General features: G+C 34.2%; 1 protein-coding gene across 2 annotated transcripts in view; it reads right to left on the bottom strand.

Moving 5' to 3' along the window:
* Positions 1-2,618: 2,618 nt before the first annotated feature.
* DCN (decorin) overlaps positions 2,619-22,593 on the bottom strand; it is a 37,244-nt gene continuing 17,269 nt past the window's right edge. For both annotated transcript variants that reach the window (XM_002823576.5, XM_054527489.2), the window contains exons 3-8: positions 21,277-21,389; positions 15,331-15,544; positions 14,100-14,213; positions 10,141-10,234; positions 8,651-8,789; positions 2,619-3,344 (exon numbers count right to left, since the gene is read on the bottom strand). In XM_002823576.5, the coding sequence (XP_002823622.1) occupies positions 3,150-3,344; positions 8,651-8,789; positions 10,141-10,234; positions 14,100-14,213; positions 15,331-15,544; positions 21,277-21,389 (869 nt within the window). In that variant the 3' untranslated portion in view covers positions 2,619-3,149. The remainder of the gene's footprint in view (positions 3,345-8,650; positions 8,790-10,140; positions 10,235-14,099; positions 14,214-15,330; positions 15,545-21,276; positions 21,390-22,593) is intronic.

The following is a 22,593-nucleotide window of genomic DNA, read 5'->3' on the forward strand; positions in this document are numbered from 1 at the left end:
GAGAAGGCCATGTGAGGATGAAGATGGAGGCATAAATTAGAGTCATGCTGCCATAAGGCAAAGAACACCTAGATCTAACCAGAAGCCTAGGAGGAGCAAGGAAAGGTCCTCTCCTAAAGGCTTTGGAAGGAATCCGACCCTGCTGACACCTTGATTTTGAATTTTTAGCCTCCAGAATTGTGAGAGAATAAGTTTCTGTTGTTTTAAGCCACCCAGTTTTTGGTACTTTATTATAGCAGCTGTGAGTTCCTTACAGAGGCCAACAAGCAGGAGACAAAAGACAGACATGGTACAATAGGAAACGAGAGGACTCTCTCTGCTGACTTATTTCTCCAAGTGTGGACCACGAAGCAGCAGCATTCCTGGAAGTTTGTTTGAAATGCAGAATCTCAGACCTCAATCTAGACCTGACACATAAGAATTTCCCTTGAAATGATTATAGCTCGTACTGTGTGCCTATAATAACAACGGCAGTAGCAACAACCATAGTTGAGCCCTTTCCATTTACCCTACTTTGATCTATAAGTTATATTCTGCGCTCACTAACTGAATTCACACACCAATCCATAAGACATGTACAATTAATATCCCCATTTTCTGGACAAGGAAATGAGCCACAGAAAGGTTCACTAACTTCCTTTAGTCATGCAAATAGTAAGTGTCAAAGCCAAAGAAATCAGCTATATTTATCTTTATTTCCTTTGAAATATACATATATGTATATATGCAAAAATATATATGTGTATATATATATACGTGTATATATATACATATACGTGTATATGTATATATGTATATATGCATATATGTATATATGTATATATGTATATATGCATATATGTATATATGTATATATGTATATATGCATATATGTATATATGCATATATGTATATATGCAAATATATACATAAAGATATATACATATATACATAAAGATATATACATACATAAAGATATATATGTGTGTGTATATATATAAATATGGGGGGAAGTTGTGTTGACACTTAAGAGTGCTGCTGGAGAATCAGGCCTGTCTCTCATTTTGATACTGAACAAAATTAGAAGTAGCTTGACTACTGGAAAAGTGTGTTGGATCTACCTTACAGATAAGTGTCCAAAATGGTCTTCCCCTCTTTAGATTTCTACTTATTTCTCACACTTGTCAGTTAAGCAGTGGGATATCTGCAGGCTTTTCCCCATAAGAGAAAGACTGCAGCATAAAGGGTATATCGTTCAAGGTTATAACATGGAGTGTGCATTATTGAAGGCTACAACATGAAGGGTGCATCACTCAAGTCTACACCATAAAGGGTGAATCATTCAAGGTTACAATAAGAAGGGTGAATCGTTAAAGGCTATAGCATGAAGGGTGCATTATTCATGGTTACAACAGAGAGAAGGATGCATCATTCAAGGTCCAGCTCTGAACAACAACAAAAAAATGTCCATTTATGGACATGCACCTTGAATTCCTGAATGTCTTCCAATAGAAACCACCTATTCAACTGTAGTCATGAGAGGAGGATCTCTTGGGAGATGAAAAACAGAAGAAAAAGAGAGGTTTCCTCCCTCTTATTAAACATACTAGAAAATTCAGATTTTATGGTCCTGCAAGAATGTGGAAAGATGGAAAAGAGTAACTTTCCCTAATGTTAATATTAGCTCGGGATATGTCAAATGTAAATGAAAATTATTGCTTCTGTTTCAGAAGAAGAAAAATAGTTTGATTAAGCCTCCTTTATGCCAACCTGTCAGAGGTGTGTCCCGGCATACGTCTTGGATTTTGAACTTAGTCCCTGTCTTGAATAGTGCCTCCCCACCAAATCTTGCTCTTGAACTATCATGCATGTATGGAAACCCACCTCAACTGTTATCTCCTCAAGTTTTTCATGTTCCACTGCACTCATTCTGCTACTATTAGCAGAATTGATTACCTCTCATGTGAGCCACTACTATAACTTGCATATATTTCTGTGATAAAATTTATTCCACCATATTTCAATTATTTGCTGTACTTAATAAATTATTTAAATTTACACTGTCGCATTTCAATTATTTTTTCCCATATGAAACTATGATTTATAGGGGTTTTAACCATCAAATATCCAACTTCATAGAAGACAAAAACTATTTTCACATATTTGCTTATTAATTGTTGATAGCACAAATGTACAATTTGATAAATGTTTACTGTAAGTAAATCATCCCCAGGCTTGTTAAATTGTCTGCATTGATAGCTGTTTCTAAATTCTACAGAAAACACTTCTAACATGGGTGGTTTAACTAAAGAAAATACTTATGTCTAATACATCTAGTAATTGTAGAAATGTTCAGCCTGATTACATGAAGTCACATGATAGTTTTAATATTTATTTAGCAGAGGGGTAAATTGAAACATCAGTTCTCTAGACCAATCAGGAAATGTATGCTTTGTGCTTTATAAGCTTACATTCAACGTAGATGACATAAGTTACCATACTCAAATGTAAGACAGGGAGAGGTAGAAGAAATAGCTGAGAAATTGAAAAGATGTACTGTTATTGTCAACAAACCAATGTCTTCTCCCTTCATAAAATTGTGTTTAGGGAATATTAACAATTAAGCTTGTATACAATAGTAATTTTGAATGTATTTTTAAATTTATTTTTTCAAAATAATGACATTAGTAAAAATTTTACATAGCCTGTATTGAATTCACACATTCAAATGAGGCTTTACCAGTAACGATGGGGATTAATACAGAGCTAGTGTTTGGCATTTGACTTTATCTCAAACGAGCTAACTGCTCAATGAATTACAGAAGACTCATACTCTTTTTATTTTTTCCTGGAAATTAAAAAGAAAAGCTTTACTAAATATTGACATATATATTTACTCCAAATTTTACATTTAGTGAAATAAGAATATCTCTAGTAGCTCAGTTAACATCAACAGAAAGCTTCAAAAGATGATTCTGAAAATGGCAGGCAAAATTTCTTTTTATTGTAGGCAATTACTTAAACTGGAAATTTGGCTTTATGCATAATAAGTCATGTGGGTAAAACATCCACATTGCAGTTAGGTTTCCAGTATCTAGCTTTTATTTATTTTTTAGCAATGACATTAACAAGATTTTGCCAGGTTATAAAAATGAGGGCTTTCTTGAGAATTACTTATAGTTTCCAAGTTGAATGGCAGAGCGCACGTAGACACATCTGAAGGTGGATGGCTGTATCTCCCAGTACTGTACCGGGTTGCTGAAAAGACTCACACCCGAATAAGAAGCCTTTTTGGTGTTGTGTCCAGGTGGGCAGAAGTCACTTGATCCAACTACAGAGATATTGTTGTTATGAAGGTAGACAACCTACAACATGAAACGATAGAAAATAATTATTATTCTCTAAATATGTTGAGGCCCTTCAGGTAAACATTTTATTCTTTTTATTATTATTATTTTTTTTTCTTTTATTATTATTATTATTATACTTTAGGTTTTATGGTACATGTGCCCAATGTGCAGGTAAGTTACATATGTATACATGTGCCATGCTGGTGCGCTGCACCCACCAACTCGTCATCTAGCATTAGGTATATCTCCCAATGCTATCCCTCCCCCCTCTTTTTATTATTTTTTAATCCTTCAATTTTTTTTTTTTTTTGAGATGGAATCTTGCTTTGTCACCCAGGCTGGAGTGCAGTGGCATGACCTCAGTGCATTGCAGCCTCTGCCTCACAGGTTGAAGCTATTCTCCTGCCTCAGCCTCCTGAGTAGCCGGGACTACAGGCACACACACCATGCCTGGCTAATTTTTGTTTTTGGTAGAGATGGGTTTTCACCATGTTGGCCAGGCTGGTCTAGAACTACTGACCTCAAGTGATCCGGCCACCTCAGCCTCCTGAAGTACTTGAATTACAGGCGTGAGCCACCACGACAGGCCACACTTTGAATAACTGACTACTTCTCAGATTAAACTTTTGATTTCTCCCTTCCTTTTGAAAATTTGCTTTTCCCTTCTTTAGTCTTGTCTTCCCCATCTCAGTAAATTGCATGCCAAACATTTCAGATGCTCAGGCTATATACATTGTCATTATCCTTGCGCTCCAATTCTCTTATGCTCTCTACATAATCAACAACACATCTTGCTATCTCAGCCTTCAAAATGTACACTTAATCTAGTTCTTCTCTCCATGTCTACTCCTACAACCTTGTCCAAGTCACCATTGTTTCTTTCCCAATGATTGAAGTTGCCCTGATTATTATTCCTGCTTCCCCTTTTGCCTTCCTAAATTTTATTCTTTTTTTAAGCTCTCAGAGCAATTGCTTTAGAAAGTAAACCAAATTAATAATAAATAAATAAATAAATAAACTAAAAAAGAAGAAAGTAAACCAAATTATATGTTCTTTGCCTCAGAACTCCAGTGGTTTCCAATCTTATGCAGAATAATAAAATCTAAAGTTCTCAAAGGGGCCTACAAATCCTACATGATCTGACATCCTTCTACTCTGACCTCCTTTTCTCTTACTGTAAAAGCCAATCATCTGGTCTACTTGCTGCTCTTCTAATGCACAAAGCATGATCTCTTCTTAAGTTATCAACACCGTTTACTCGATCTGGGATAATCTCTAAGGTGTCTTCAAGGCTTGTTGCCTCATGTAAGTCGTTTTTTCTTACCAGAGAGACCTTCCCTGACCATCCCATTCTGCCATTCTCTGGGGCAGAATTACGTTACATATTTTTCTTCATAGCATTATCAATATGTAGCATATTATGCTTATTTGATATTGTTTGTTTCTCTCCTCTAGAGTAAAAGCTCCATGAGACAGGAATGGTTCTGCTTGTTTATGGCTGTATCTCCAGTACTAGAACAGACCAGGTGTTCAATAAATATGTGTTGAATGAATAAATGTTATTTCATACATCAGGTCTACATGACCATATTGGGTCTACATGAAATATTATGTTTTCAGAACAAAAAATATATACACCTTTTAACAAAATGATATAGAATGAGAAAGTGCGGTGTAGTGAAAAAGAAAAAGAGAGCATAAAGTACTGGAATTGAAATAAAGAATCACAAACTCCAAGAAATTCTGAAATATTTAAATATCACAGCATTTAGAATAAATAGACCTAGGAAGTTTTAACAAATATGTATTTTATGTAATACGTTTACTTGATGAATACAGTGCAATATAATTAATCAGAGTTTTTTTCTGAATTATGTTTTACAATCATGTTTAAGATAAATGGTAATTTGGCCATAGATTTTCTTAGGGTCACTAAAAACCAGACTTATACAAATAATGTTAGAAATGAGTTTACATTTCACGTTGAGGATATGAGTTCTGTAGGTCAAGAAGCAACTTCTCTGAAATCATACAAGCAAGGTTAGAATATAACACTAAGACAACAAGGTCTTAAGTGAGCTATAAAACCTATGAAGTACTCCCTTAAAAAATAACTTGAAAGGCTGGGCATGGTGGCTTATGTCTGTAATCTCAGCACTTTGGGAGGCTGAGGCGGATGGATCATGAGGTCAGGAGTTCAAGACCAGCCTGACCAACATGGTGAAACCCCGTTTCTACTAAAAATACAAAAATTAGCCGGGCATGGTGGCACGTGCCTGTAATCCCAGCTACTCGGGAGGCTGAGGCAGGAGAATTTCTTCAACCCGAGAGGCAGAGGTTACAGTGAGCCGAGATTGTGCCATTGTATGCAGTCCAGCCTAGGTGACAGAGTGAGACTCCGTCTCAAAAAAAAAAAAACGAAATATTGCTCTACCCACTAGGACATTCACATTCATGTGCTGGTGAAAACGGCTTTGTTTTTGTAAGGGCTTAAAAGCGAATTAGTAGATGTCATATAAAAACAGAAACAAGGAATATTAAAGTGAAAGCAACACTTATATGTATGGTTTATGATTCTCATATTTTGGAAGTTTCTTGTCATTTACCATCCTCTATATTCCAGTAGTGATTAGCAAGTAAAGGAAGGGGTGTTTGGTGAGCATTTATGGTTAATATTGAAAGTGAGAGAAGAAAATATCAAGACGTAAATATTAGTCTGTGTAGAACAAAATAAAAGTAGATTCCAAACTCATTCTATGGGATCAATATTTTCTAAGACCAAAGCCAGACAAAATTCATCATCAAAAAAAATGTAATCAAATACCTCTTATGAGTATGGACAAAAAGTCTTTCACAAAATGTTAGGAAGCTACATTTCACAACATATAAAATGATTTTATACTATAGGACAAAACATGATTTATCTCAGGGTTGTAAAATTGGTTTAACATATGAAAATCAATCAAAGTAATATCAATGTAATACACTATATCAAAAATATAAAGGCCAAAACTCGCATGATTATCTCAATAGATGCAGGAAAAACATGTAAGAAAAAAATTCATAATAAATGTTTTCAGTAAACCAGAAATAGAAGGGAACTTCCTCAACTTGATAAAAAGCATCTATAGAAAACCTGTGGCTAACATCGTAACTAATGGTAAAATGAATGCTCCCTCCTCCTAAACTAGCAAATAAAGGCAAAGATGGCTAATTTCGTCACCTTTATTCAACATTGCACTGGAGATTCCAGCCAATGCAAAGGGTGGGTTGTAGGGGAGGGGGAGACCTAAAAGAATCCAAATAAAATAACTAAAGCTGTCTATTTTTGAATAATATATCCTGAATATGGAATATCCAAAGGAACTCACAAAAATTACTGCAACTAAAAACAAATTTGGCATAGTACCAGGATAGCTCAATATATAAACATCAATTGTATTTTTATACATTAACAGCAAACAAATAAAAAAAAATTAACAATTCAAAACAGCATCAAAAAGAATGAAAAAAATGGATGTAGTAAAATAATTGCAAGGCATGTATGCTGAAGATGACAAAAACTGTTGAGAAAAAGAAGATATAAATAACCCTTGTTTGTGACTTGGAAGGCTCAATATTATTAAGATAGTAATTCTTCCCAATGATCTGTAGATTTAAAACAATACCTTTCAAAGCCTTACAAGAATATTTTTCCAGAAATGAAAAAGTAGATCCCAAAATTTATATGGAATGCAAAGGAACCAGAATAGCCAAAATAACTTTGAAAAAAAAGAACAAAGTTGGAGAACCTACATTTTCTAATTTCAAAACTTAATCAAAAGCTACAGTAATTGAAGGGTATAATACTGTCATATGACTAGACATATAGAAAAATGTAATAGAATTGAATGTCCAGAAATAAACCATTACATTTATGATCGAGTGATTTTCAACAGTGACAAGACAATTCATTGGAGAAAGAATATTACTTCCAACAAATGACATTGGGACAATTGCTATCCACATACAGAAAATGAATTAGACTCACATCATATACTAGGATTATCTCAAAATTAGATTATAAAACCAAATACAGGAGTTAAAATTATAAAATTTCTAAATGTTAAAGTATTCTCAGAATCTACACAAAACTATGGTCTATGAAACAAACAAAAATGATAACATAGATTAATGGTTCCCTGTGGCTGGAGATGAGACATTATCTCACGCCAGTCAGTATGACGATTATTAAAAACTCAGGAAACAGCAGATGCTGATGAGGCTGTGGAGAAATAGGAGCGCTTTTACATTGTTGGTGAGAGCGTAAATTAGTTCAACCATTGTGAAAGACAGTGTAGCAATTCCTCAAGGATCTAGAACCAGAAATACCATTTGACCCAGCAATCCCATTACTGGGTATATACCCAAAGGAATATAAATCATTCTACTATAAAGACACATGCACACATAATGTTTATTGCAGCACTATTTACAATAGCAAAAACATGGAACCAATCCAAATGCTCATCAATGATAGACTGGATAAAGGAAATGTGGTACATATACACCATGGAATACTATGCAGCCATAAAAAGGAATGAGATCATGTTCTTTGCAGGGACATGGATGAAACTGGAAGCCATCATCCTCCGCAAACTAACACAGGAACAGAAAACCAAATACTGCATGTTCTCACTCATAAGTAGAAGTTGAACACTGAGAACACACGGACACACAGAGGGTAACAAAACACACAACAGGGGGTAAGGGGTGAGCGGGGGAACTTAGAGGATGGGTCAATAGGGACAGCAAACCACCATGGCACACATAAACCTGTATAACAAACCTGCACATTCTGCAAACGTATCTCATTTTTTTTTAGAGGAAATAAAGAAAAATGATGAGGTCATGTCAAAAAGAATCAGGAGCTAGACCAGAGAAGCTCCTTCCAGTCAATTCTTGAATAATTTGAAAATTAAAATTAATAATGACAGTAAAAAAAAGAATTTTTATTTTACTTGTGGCTTCAAACTCCCCCTACTCAGTATGGCACCACCAACACCACCACCCTTACTGAAAAAAAATCAGCATTACAAAAGACGTTAAGTTTCATCTCCATACTTCTAAATCAAAAACTTTATTGAAATCTAGCTAATGTAAATTGTGCTTCTTGATTTAATCTTTTTATGGTATTTTGTCATAGAAATTCTAACTAAGGCACTCTGGAAAAAAAAAAAAAAAAACTTCTAAGAAGAGCTTCCTGCTTCCTAGCATCCCATAAGCGGGGTGGGGGTCTTGCTCTCTGGATATTCCTCACATAAGCAGTGGCATTGCATTACCTGGATGTACTTATGCTCTGCCAGCCCACCAGGTACTCTGGTAAGCTTGTTGTTGTCCAAGTGAAGCTCCCTCAGATGAGGCGTGTTGGCCAGAGAGCCATTGTCAACAGTAGAGATGCTGTTGAAACTCAATCCCAACCTGCAACAGAAAGCAGAAATGAAAGCAAACACCACACATGGATGCCTTTCTTGCAAGCATTGTGTAGTTAATCAAGTCTAGAGGAAAGGACATTTTTTGTTTTTGCACTTACTGTTCCCAGTTCTTGGAGTGCTTTCTCCAACCTCTCTGAGCTTGGACAAAGTCCATTTATTGTTAAGGTCTCAGCTCAAAGTTACTCTCTTTGAGATTCATCTGACAGAACGTGATTGGACATAGTCTCCTATTTCTTATAATATCCTAAGTTCCAACATCAAATTATGGACTACCATAGTATTGGAACATAATATTCCTAATAGTTTATTTTTAAAAACTGTTCACTTATTCAAACATTTATTTGTATATTTAATAAACAAATGTTCTTGAAAACTTATTATGTGCATGATATTATGCTAGGCATTGTGAGGGACAGAGGTCTCATGGATCAAAAACCACTTTTCCCATCAAAGAATATTTTACCTAGTAAAGGAGTTGATTATACACACACACACGCATATATATATATGCGTGTGTGTGTGTGTGTATATATATATATATATACATTCAAAGATATATTTTATATTTATTTATCCACCATGAAATTTATATATAAAAACAGGAATGAGTAAATCTGGCATGATACTGTGCTTCTCTGTAGGGACAGTCAGCAATATGTACAGATCAAAAAGAACATAGTGTTCCTTGAAGACAAATGAAAACATTTGCCAAATTGAAGTTATGTTTGAAACCAGGACAAGTACTAGTATCACTTATTTAAAAAAAAATCATTAAGAAGGACTAGCAAAAACAACAACAACAAAAGCTTTTCTTTTGTTGATCTACATTAAATGTCCAGAGATATTTTATTTTAAACTTTTCAGAGAAGAGGAGTTTAGAGAATCTCATAATTATTAAAATAGTAATTTGTGTGATGCTCAATATTTCTCCATCTTGGTAGATTTCATTTTAATGCATTTTCAAATTCTAGAAACCGTGTTATAATTTACTTAACCTTCTGTTTGATGCAAATAAGTTAGAACATATTAAATGCACATACTGATTTAATCACACACTTTGTGTGTTTATAGATTAGTATAAAATATAACTAATCTATAAACAGTATAGTATTAATAAAATATGAAGCTGATCTTGGTGGTTTTAGTAAGGGTACTATTTCATTGGCTTCTTCTCAAGAAATAATTGGATATGCTGAAGTTTGAGATTATTAGAAAAAACAACATCAGCGAAATGTAGTACAGTCAAAAATCAATCATCATGTTTGTAATTCTTATCATATAAGCACTAATATACCTAGCCATTGTTCTGATAGAATGTGATGAAAGAATATTATTACTTAGCCAAATTATTCAGTCCTTTCAGGCTAGCTGCATCAACTCTGCTGATTTTGTTGCCATCAAGATGTAATTCAGTAAGGGAAGGAGGAAGACCTGGAATGTGGAATTAAAGATGTTAAATTAGCAGATAAACATTATAAGTACAGAATGTGGACAGACTTAAAAAAGACATATGCCATCAATTTTCTAAAAGACACACAGTTTCAAAGAATCAGTTTTACTTATCTTTTTTTTCATCCCTTTTATAATAATGTGTGCTTTTGGAAGTAGTGGAAGCCCTTGCTATTTTTCTCTTAGGTTGACTTTAACAAAAACTTGGATGATTTCTATCATGTAGTCAATTTTTGTTCTTGGAATAGAAGAACTGAAGTCAACCCTGAGTCTCATTATTCTCTTCGACCTTTGTTAATGGGCTAAAATTGACATTGACAAAAGATAATAACTATAAAGTGGGAAGGTCACTATTCGAACCATAATGAAGAGATTACGTATAAATTAAACCCATGTACAAACTTAATGGTTTATTTCATTAATGAGCATCATTAAAAATTAACACTGATATGCTGTGCTGGTCTTAGCCTTAATTGACTTTTCCATAAAAACATCAAATACCTCTGCAAAATGTCTGTGTAGAAACAGCTAACATTTACTTATGCCTTTTAAATCCAGAATGTTTATGCAGGAGGAGTGGAGAGGTCTATAATCAAGTGATCTGCCATATGTGGACCACCTGGGGTAATAATTTTAGATCCAAAGTACCCACTAAACCTCTAGATAGTACTTGCACAGCTGTGATTTCCAAAGACTGAGTATTATAAATATAAAAGTTTAAATATTTTATTTTCATTTCCTCCTAGCATCTGAGGATGTATTATATTTTATACAGCTTTTAAAATAACATATTGTTCCACCTAATAGCAATAGATACAGAGAAAATAGCAAATTGGTTATGTGTAGAAAGAACATCTGATTGACAGAAAGTCTTGGCTATTTGTCTATAAAGACACAGAATTGAAAAACCATAGGTTTCATTTTGTCTAAAATTTTTATCACATCAAATTGAATTCTGTCAATATTGTCCATTTAATAGAATAGTTTAGTCCATATTTGACTTGAAAATGATTCTTAGTTTCCTATGGTAGCATATTTTGTGTTAGAGCTGCTAGGAAAAGGAACATCTATTTATTGTATGTCTGTTACACACCAAACATTGACCTTGGCACTTTTCCTATTCAAATCCTTTAAGCCTCTCAAAATATAAATTATTGGTCACTAATCCCTTTTCACAGATAAAGAAATAAGACTCAAAGTTACAAAGTAATGCAAAGTTACAAAGTAGTTACAAAGTAATGCAAAAAATGTATATTTTTTAATGCAGTGCCTCTAGTACACCAATTGCTATCACAACCATCAGCCTTACTTAGTTTCAAAGTGTCTCCCTTTTTGGGATGTCGGTTTCCCAAATGTAAAGTTATAGCTAGGAAGAAGTTTGACTATGGGAGAAAACTTTGCAATAGGTTTGAGATAGACAAATTTATAAAGTGCATCATTAGCTTCTGCCACTGTGGCATTGAGTTAAAGAACCCATACTCTAGTTCTTTTATCTATTTGTTTGTTTATTTATTTTAAATTTTCTTTTTTCTTTTCCTTTTTTAAGATAAAATACATTGAGGTTTACATTGGGCCAAGTACTTGCGTGTACATTACAAGCCTTACTTCTATAGAGTAATCCTCACAATAATCCTAGGAGACAGGGTTATTAATAGCTCCATGTGACATCTAACAAACCTGAAGTTATAGAAATGCAGAATAATTATCCTAAAGTCACAGTACAACTAAATGACTGAATTAGGTCTCTCACCCAGGTTGGTCTAAGAGTATGATTTTTACAGTCTCTACACTACTTTCTACTGCCTTTCCATTTCCATGAGTGATGGGAGAAAATATCACCAGGAGGTTGCTGATATTCAGGCATAGGTATCCCAGCCTAAGCAAGGTGGAATCATGTATTAGATAAGCATAACAATGAGTAGAAAGGAGTATTTAATATGCCAACAGAGTGAAATAGTTAAACACACGAGTTCTGACATCAGCACCACACAATTCCATCTCTGCCGCTTCCTAGCTCTAAGAACTTAATTACAATTTTCTTTACCTGTTTAAGCTTCATTTTCCACTTTTATGAAACAGGAATGATAACACTACCATATAAGAATGTTGTAGGAATCATATAGAAGACTCCATGACAAGCATTTGGCATGATAGCCAGAACTAAATACATGCTTAATAAATTATAGTTACTTAACTTTTCTATTAAGTGGTGGTAAATAAAAGGAAGCTATAAATGATGAGGAAAGGATACCTGGGATAGATAGAAGACATAGCAAAGTAAAGGAAAAGAGGTGATGAAATGATAAAAGGTGTCAGTGAAGGATATTTTGGAGCATGCATTAAGAGGGACAGCAAAGTCTGAGATTGTGCTAAAGGTAAGTCATCTGGCTGCATGAAATAAATTTCAGCAAGAATTTTAACAAGATCTATCTACTATCTATCTATCTATCTATCTATCTATCTATCTATCATCTATCTAATCAATCCCCAATTTACATCTATCTGAGATATAAATATTTCATTCCTGCACTGGGGATAGCAAAAGCTTACTTGTTACATGCAACAAATTGGAGACAACATGAAAGTGCTTTATAAGTTATAAATCAGTCTTTATCATCTATGTATCTATCTATCCCAGTAGTTGCTACCAAGGAAGTCAAAAGCATGCTCTGTATTCAAAAGATTAGGGAGAGGGCAAGGGGTGGTAAGAAAGCATCCTACGGAATATGTACTCTCAGGAGTTGAAATTTCTGTAAAAGAACAATAAAGGACAACCGGTGTTTTCTGTGGCCAAATGCCTACATTTTGCACGCACTCAAGAACAAGGCACCTAAGTTGAGAAAGGGACAGACTGAGGGGAAAAATAGATAATATAGAGGGCTTTTGTGAGACTGAAAAACCCAGAGTAGAGACGATATGCAAGTTAGAGGAATTTATTATTGGTGGTTTGATGCCTTTTCTAATTCACAAAGACCGGCTTTTGTGCCTCTCCTGGGAATCCCTTGGAACAATGAACTTACCCTTGTGGCTATGTGGTCATTGCTGTGTATTTGTCTGGCTTGGTTTTAGAAAGTAAGCTCCCAAAGGCATGTAGCATATCCTATTCCCTGCCCTGTCTTAAGTGTGTGGTACATCGCCTACACATACTGATTGTTCAGAACATTTTTAATGCATAATAGAGAGTTATATTAATTCCCTACTTATCTATATGCTAAATATTTCTCTAATTATTTGTTTAACTTTAAAACAACTCAATGAAGTGGATAGCAGTATTATTTCCACTTGACAGATAAAGAGATAGAGGAGAAATGAATAACTTTTTCAAAGACTTTGAACCATTTTATGGTAATTTGGGCTCAAGCAAACTGACTCCAAAATCTACACTCTTCACAACACACAACTACCACTATCATTCAGATATTAATAACTGGAGTGTCTTAAAAAGGAAAAAAATTTCCTAAGGTATTGCAGACTCAAGGTAAAAATTGGATCAATTTCAGAGGTACTCCCATATATCTTTTTTTTTTTTTTTTTACAAACACCAAGGCATGCTATTTTTTAAATAAATGTACTTTTTCTTTGTGATTTCACAATATTATAAAATCACTGTACATTAAGTTGTGTCTTAGACTAGACATTAACAGGAGTCTACGCATCTCTACAGTGAGCCTGGATGGCCCCGTGGTCATCCAGACTGAATCACTGGATATAACACTAGCAGTAATAGAGAATTTGCTGGAAATAAGGTTGGCCTCTTAGGTGACAATTCCAGTTTCCACAAGATTTTTTTTTAATTAAAGCTTTTGAATTTAAATTTTTCAAAATGTTTTGGAGAATCTTCTATCACCTTGAGGAATGCTGGTGATATTGGTATCAGCAATGCGGATGTAGGAGAGCTTCTTCATTCCCTGGAAAGCCCCATTTTCAATTCCTGAGCTCTTCAGCGGATTGGTGCCCAGTTCTACAAATGTAATAAGTGCAAGGCTTTTAGAGGAAATTTTAGGATATTACTAGTCACTGTAGTATCTGTTTCAGCAAGCAATCTATAAAGAAATAGGGATTAATATCAACTTGACTAAAAAACAAAAGTGAAATTAAAGAGCATGCTCCTCAGGAGAATAGCAAAATAGGATAAAAATTTCCCTTATTAAAACAAACAAAAGCCAAACAAACAATGACTTACAAATAATAATGACTTATGAAAAAGACTATTAGTGAAAGCAATACCAATAAAATTATTTAAGATGCATACACAGGTTTGCCCAGAAATCAACTAAAGCAAGTTTACAATTCCCATCTCACGTTATTTATTATTTTCCTAAGGTATTTTAAAATTTTGTTAAAGAATTTCAATCTAGCATTTTATAAGCCAATAATAAAATCACAATTTTTACTATATGTTTAGAGAAACATTATAACTTTTTTTTTTTGAGACAGTTTTGCTGTGTCGCCCAGGCTGGAGTGCAGTGGGGCGATCTCAGCTCACCACAAGCTCCACCTCCCGGGTTCAAGCCATTCTCCTGCCTCAGCCTCGCAAGTAGCTGGGACTACAGGCCCCCGCCACCACGCCCGGCTAATTTTTTTGTATTTTTAGTAGAGACGGGGTTTCACCATGTTAGCCAGGATGGTCTCGATCTCCTGACCTCGTGATCTGCCTGCTTCGGCCTCCCAAAATGCTGGGATTACAGACGTGAGCCACTGCGCTCAGCCATAACATATTTTTAAAGCAAATGATTTACGAGTGTTTAGAATACAACAGGTCCCCAAAATGGAAAGGTATCTCAAAATATCTGTAGTTAAGCACTATTTAAACTCATCTTTGCATATTGTGCATGTGGTAGGGTAACTTCAGCCCTAGGGCTTTCTCCATATTCTCAGATACTCAAGGACATACATAAAAACATCACTGTAAGGTCCAGATTCAAAATCCCAATTTCTCTTGGCCCTGTTCTTATAAATCACATAGGCTGCAGGCATGTAGCTTGTAGCTAATTTACCTTCCTGCACTTAAAACCCAGTTGAAATCTCTTAAGGTAAAAACTTGAGTTTTGGTCTTAAAGTTATAAAAATGTCTGTACCTATGACAATCATCTGGTTCAGTCCATTGAAAGTAACTTTTCGCACTTTGGTGATCTCATTCTCATGGGCACGCAGCTCCTGAAGAGTTTTGGGCATTTTTTCTGGCAATTCCTTCAGCTGATTCTTGGACAGATAAAGTCGTTCCAACTTCACCAAAGGTGTAAATGCTCCAGGGCTAACTTTGCTAATTTTATTGTTGACAAGAATCAATGCCTGTAGATAGTGAAGAAAAACATCTCCTTAAATCCAAAACCTTCCACATACATGTAAAACAAGGGCATGTTTGTTCATTCCATTCACAGGGATAGAAGAGAAATCTAAAAAGTTGCAAGAAATCAGAGAAAAAATTGAGTATTATTTCTTTACTTAAGAAGTGCATAGGCCAGGTGTGGTGGCTCACACCTGTAATCCCAGCACTTTGGGAGGCCGAGGTGGGAGGATCACTTGAGGCCAGGAGTTCGAGACAAGCCTGGCCAGCATGGCAAAATCCCGTCTGTATCAAAAATACAAAAATTAGCTGGGCATGGTGGTGGGTGCCTGTATTCCTGGTTACTTGGGAGGCTGAGACAGGAGGATCACTTGAACCTGGGAGGCAGAGGTTGCAGTGAGCCGAGATCACACGACTGCACTCCAGCCTTGGTGACAGGGAAAGACTGTCTCAAAAAAAAAAAAAAAAAAAAAAAAAAAGTTGTAATATGAGGACCTGAAAATCAGGAATGAAGAGGAGAGAAATGTAATAAGATATATAATATATACATAAACATACATGCACTCTACACACACAGACATGTATGTATGTATATGTACCTGTATATATATGTAATTTTTAAATAATAAATACTCCTAACAATTGAAATGACCCTAGATACCTGAAAATAATCAATGCCACAGACATCCATCGTGCAGTCAGCTTTTTAACCTAAAAGTCCGTCTTCATTGATCGTGAACATGGATTCCATTACAAAAGGATGATACCAATTTATGCTATCACCAGCAATGCAAAGAACTAAAATTTTCCCGTAGCCTTGCAATATTTGATATTATGTTTCTTAAGAGTATGGCCAAAATAATATCATGTTGTGGCTCATTGCTTTTCTTTGTATTTCCTTGTCATTTAAAAAGGTTAAACTATTTTTTTTTATTTTCCTACCATTTATTGTATTTTTTGGAGAGAGGAGATTGCTTGATCACAAATACTTCTCATGTTTATTAAATTTTAACATAGGTTAATAATTGATTTAGAAAATAAAGATATGGTCAATATGACACAGAGAGCCTTAACATATTTTTCTCCTGATTTTTTTGCCTTTTTTTATGTGTAAAGGTTTTATATGACAAATATATTAATATTTTGGGTAATTATTTGATTTTTATTTCTGAGTTCTCCTTATATAAGAAATTACCTCTAATTCATTATTATTATGCTTATAGCAATTGCTAGGCCTATTTTTGGACTATTTTATTCTTTTTCAATTATCTGTATGTCTAACAAAACCACATGGTTTTATTATTTCAAACCACTTTATTAACTAATTATAAGGAACTTAAAATAACTTATTAAGGTCTAATTTTGCATTTTTAATTGTAGTATATGTTTCGCATATATGAGAATGTGGAGGGGCAAAAGAGGACCTATAATAGGAAAGCGAGTATTTTTAGTCTCAGAAATGCAAGAATGTTTTCTAAAGGTAACAGCTGATTAATTAATATATGTATATCCTCATATAGTTCACATTACTCGATGAATTAAAACTTCTTATTAAGTAATATAATCGTTTAATCCTGAAAGATGCATTGGTTGATCGATACACAATCCTAATACATTGCGATTAATAATCAAAAGTTCAAAAACTTGTGGGAGTTAAGGTCATAAAAAAATTGACATTAACAAATAAAAAATCAGGGAAAAACCAGAGCCAGCTGAGTGGAGTGAGGTAACATATATCATTACAAGACATCCAAAATTGTGGATGCCTAATGAAAATCGCAAAGGAGATATTCAATTCCTATCCATAGAGGACCATTTTGAAAGTGTGATATAATTAAATGTATTAAACATGATCTGAAAAATCTGTATTATGTTAAATGTTTTTAAAACCTGACTTTTAATATGATTTTTTTTCTCCAAAGTTATTTATGTAGGTCTTACACTGTACCAAATATTGTTCTAAAGGCTTTTTTGGTCACTGTTATATTTATAGGCAATTATTAGTGCACATACTCAAGCCAGAATTCTGAGTTTAGAATCTCAAGCTCTGGGTCTTACTTGGCCTGTGACTATGAGAATGTAACTTAACCTTTCCGTGCCCATTTAAAAGAGATATCAAGTGTGACTAACTCATAAGAATAGTTACAAGAATTAAATAAGTTAATGCATGTAAGATACTAAGAATAGTGCCTAGTATATATAGTAATTGCTAAACAAGTGTTTGCTTTTGTTCAGTCTTTGACAATTTTTGCTGATTTTTAATTAAAAAATTTTTCCTTACTCAACTTATTAAGCTTCAATTCAAAGAAAATATATTAAATGTTGGCATTACCACACTTAATTTTCCATTATTTTATAGAACAATTATGTAGTTTTTCCCACTATATATAGGTATAAAATTACTCTTATGCAACACGTACCAGTCATAATGAAGCACATACAAGGAACATGATTCTGTTAAATTCTTTCTATTTTAATCCTTGCTAGATTTTCATTTCTCTCCTTCCTTAAGTGTGGCTTTGCTTAGTGAAATTATGATGTTTATTTGCAAAATAACAAGGATAGAAAGGATCATGAATGAAAGAGTAAGAGAAAAATAGCTGTTTAACATCCTCTGAATGGTTGAAGGCTCTAATGAACTCTCTTTATTCATCTGAGGTATACTTTGAAGTAGAAAGAAAGAGATTGTCAAGATGATGGCTGCCTAAAAACGTACTTAGAAGGAGTCTTGGGAAAAGAAACAAAACATTATTACAAATGCCAAATTTAATGAGAATGTCATGGACACTAGATGTCACTTACTTAAGGATATAAAGGGTTTTTTAAAAAAAATTCCAATTATACTTAAATGTACAGGAAGTTGAGATGACAGTAAGAATGTTTCATCCTTTTAAAAAGTAGCTATAAGGCAAACATGCAAATAAAAGTTTTTAAAATATTTTAGTAATCTAAATTTAATAATATTCATTTTTTATGGCCTCCTTTTTAAACTTATGCCAACAGTAGCTTAAATAGTCATTGACAACCTTGCTGGTTTCCCCATCAGCTAATTCCCAGTGAAACCTTAAGGTGAAGTCAGGGAGTTGGTGAATAAGGTTCTAATCAGCGGAAAGAGATCCAAAGGTCGGAACCTCCAGCTTGTCGTTATCCTCCATTGTTTCAGCTGTTTCTTTCACTCTAGCCAACTCGTATTTTTATTTGTCTGTTTCTTATTTTCTTCTGCCTTTGCTTTCTTCTTGTACGGAAAGTCCTTCAAACTTCTGCTGATCGTCTAAAACTCCTTCCTTGCATATTCTCTCAAAACTGTATCTGGTAATTGGATAAATAATGATGCCTAATTTTTTCTTTTACTTTAAGTCCATTACACTCACTAATCATATCATATTGTGCTTATATTGTTGGACACGTCAATAAATTGATCATGGCACTGTTTTATCTACCAATTTTTTTTTTTTTTTTTTTTTTTTTTTTTTTGAGATAGAGTCTCACTCTGTCGCCAGGGCTGCAGTGCAGTGGCGCGATCTCGACTCACTGCAACCTCCCCATCCCGGGTTCAAGCGATTCTCCTGCCTCAGACTCTCGAGTAGCTGGGACTACAGGAGCACGCCACCATGCCCAGCTAATTTTTTATTTTCAGTAGAGACAGGGTTTCACCGAATGTTGGCCAGGATGGTCTTGATCTCTTAACCTTGTGATCCACCCACCTTGACCTCCCAAAGTGCTGGGATTACAGGCGTAAGCCACTGCACCCGGCCTTTCTGCATTTTTTAGAATGGTTCCTTGTAGAGTCTTAAAATTTTAGAAAAAAAAAATTTCTTCCTTTAAAAAAATCTGGTATATTTTCTTCTAATGGCTAAATGTTTACTGCTTTTCCCATCTTGGCTATTGTAAAGTTTATAACTAAATGGTATCTTCATTACTGTAACTCTGTAATAATTGTGACCAGTTTATTCTATTTTATATTATTTCCCTTGTATCTATATTTTTTATTCTAATGTATATCAGATGATTTATATTTATACTTTACTAAGCAGTGCCTATTCTCATGATATATCCTCTTCAATTATTTTCTATAATGACTAGAATAAATAAGTAGATATGAAATTAGAGTTTGGTATGTTTATGCTCCCAACATTAAGAATGTATTCCTATGACATTCATTATACAAAGCTGTGAACTCTAATCTCCACAGGCAGGTAACAAATCATTAGGTAAGTCTCTATTTTCTGAAAATTCTGATTCTTTAAATTTTTTTTTAATGTTGAATAAAAATCTGCTTCTCTAAAACTTCTACTTACTAGGACGATTCTGTCATCTTGTAGTTGAAGAAAGTAAATACGATTCTTTTTCTTCAACATGGCCCTTCAAATGTGCCACTAGTGAACCTCAACACTCAGTTTAGACATCCACCTCTCCATCCACGGTGCCTATGAGACCTAATTTCCAGATTCTTTATCTCCATGGTCATCCTTCTCTATATGTTCTTTAATGCCTTTCTTAAAACGCCAAGAACCAGACTCAATGCTTCAGAGTGGTCTACCAGAATGGAAGTAGACACAGTGAGATTTCCAGAGTATATATTTTGGACATTGAAGTCTGGTTTATTTATATTTAATGTGCACTCATATTTTGATGGAAGACCACATCACACTCATCCCACAGATAGAGAACTGGGCGAGAAAATGCATTTTATAGTGATTCTGGTGTTCTGTGTGAACAAACCATGCATTTACTCTTACAGAAGGTTCTCTTAGCAAGGCTTACCTCTATTTTATTGGGTTGGTCATTTCCCTTGTATAGCATATTCTCTCCCAACTACCACATTATTCATTCTTTACCCTTTTTTGGCCCTTCTTCAAGTCCCGGGAAGCTAACCTCTGGAGAATGCATTAATCAAATGCCCTTGTCTTTTGGTCTGAAGTAGATGCAACCACACGAGACACAGGCAGGAAATTAAGAGGTGGAACTACCCAGCTCTCCCATGGCTCTGAGACCCTCAAATTCTTCTAGACCTTTGTGGGACTGGGTGCCTCACAGTGCCTTGTTGGGTTTCCATGCCCCTTTGCAAATAGAGGTTTCAATAACGTCTCCTCCATGAAACCCCTTTGTGAGTGGCATCTCTTTTCTGATGAAATTCTGACTGATAGACTGAACATTATGATAGGGTAGAGAGATAAGAGAAAATCAAAATAAACATACAGATAAGGACACAGCATGCATAATCCTGAAGATAAAGCAAGAAACATATATATGAAGGTAGAATTATATTTTGCTAAATGAAATATGAATAATTATCTTTTTTCACTTGATTCCAATCTTTGAGACTTTAGAACATCATTCACACCTCTCTTAGAAAATGCATGAAAACAAATAAAAGAAACAAAGAAATAAAATAACACTAGGATCAATCCATTTTGTGTTTTGTTCCACTATTAAAATACAATTTAATTTGAAAGACAATTTTTATTTGCAAAAACATGAGAGAGAATTAAGATCTAAAGTATTTTTATGAAGAAAATACCTAAGATATATAGGGTATATGTATTAAAAAAGTTGGGCAAATTGTTAGTGGTTAATAAATACGATGCTTTGCTTCCCTACCACTGCTAAAAAGGTGAAGTTAATAAACACTAATGTGCTTCTTTGTTGGTACATAGTACTCTTGGCCTTATCTAGGTGGTGTTTTGAAAAATACGTTGAGTCCTATCTTATCATGATTTAAAAAAATAGTTCTTACGTGAAGGTTCTTCAGGTTCTTAAAATCTCCATCTTTGATTTCGGTTATTTTGTTGTTTTGCAGGTCCAGCAGAGTTGTGTCAGGGGGAAGATCCTTTGGCACTTTGTCCAGACCTAGCATAAGAGTAATAGGAGTGTGCGGTGAGTAGAAAGGACATGTGGCTACAGAATCACACAGCGTATATTTACCAAGAAATTAATGTTATGATGATCATTTTAACAGTAACAACATATTTTTCTTCTTCTAAGAATTACATTCATTGTAGGGTAAAATTTTTGCTTTATCTTTTGCAACCAAGTCAAATGACTTTTTCTGTTTAATAATAAACTCAACATGATATTTTCCTCATAGAATTATTCCTTTGCATTAGGCGAACATTTGTGTTGCATTAGGGTGTGGCTCAAATCTATATGTATTACCTCTTTGTTGTTGTATTGAAAAGTAATTATTTTGATAAGTAGTCAGCATGAGTGATTTGCAAATCTATACATTTTTACATAAATACTGTGTCAATAATTACTGTAGCCAAATCATCAGTAGTAAAGAGCTTTTTGATAAACCTAACCCTGTCACAGATCTACAGTTAAAATCATATAAACATATAATCAACTTGTGGCAGGATCTTGAAAATTTATCCAACAATTTGGGATAACGGTTCTTTTAGTTTTCATTGGAATGCCAAAACAATATTCATTTCAGTTGATATTTTATGACCAATAGATATATGGCTAGTTAGAATGAAATAAATTTGGTAGTATGACATATCTGAAATTGATTTTATGAAGCATTACTTTTGGACTTTAGAGTTTGGTCTAACTGACTGAATTATTGTTTTTAGTTTGTAAATGTAAATTCATTGAATTACCAAATGGTCCATGGTATTAAAAAATATTTTAATAGTCATTCAGCTAGTCATATAAGGATGAACCAGAATTATACAAAAGGCAGTTATTTTGAATAAATCATCGTGAATCATAATAAAGAAAAATATTAAATAAGGCCTTTTGCCTTTCTTTTTTTCATTGTTTCATATTGAAGTAGGACATTAAGTAAAAATTTGATATTCTATTAACTCAAATTAATGTGATCATTTCTGTATTTTAAGACTGCATAACACAAATCAGAAATTTTTTTAGCCTTTGGTAGAAGCAATCTCTCCATCATATCTGAAACTTGAAGTACTGAAGATTATTTTTTCATAAATTCAACAAGCCTTTATTGAATACCTCCTGGGCACCATGAATTTATTAGATCCTGGGAATATAGCAGGACCAAGGCAGATATTGCCCATGACTTCATAAAAATATAATTCAGTTT

This window comes from Pongo abelii, chromosome 10 (genome assembly GCF_028885655.2).
Source record: "Pongo abelii isolate AG06213 chromosome 10, NHGRI_mPonAbe1-v2.0_pri, whole genome shotgun sequence".
Taxonomy (NCBI): domain Eukaryota; kingdom Metazoa; phylum Chordata; class Mammalia; order Primates; family Hominidae; genus Pongo; species Pongo abelii.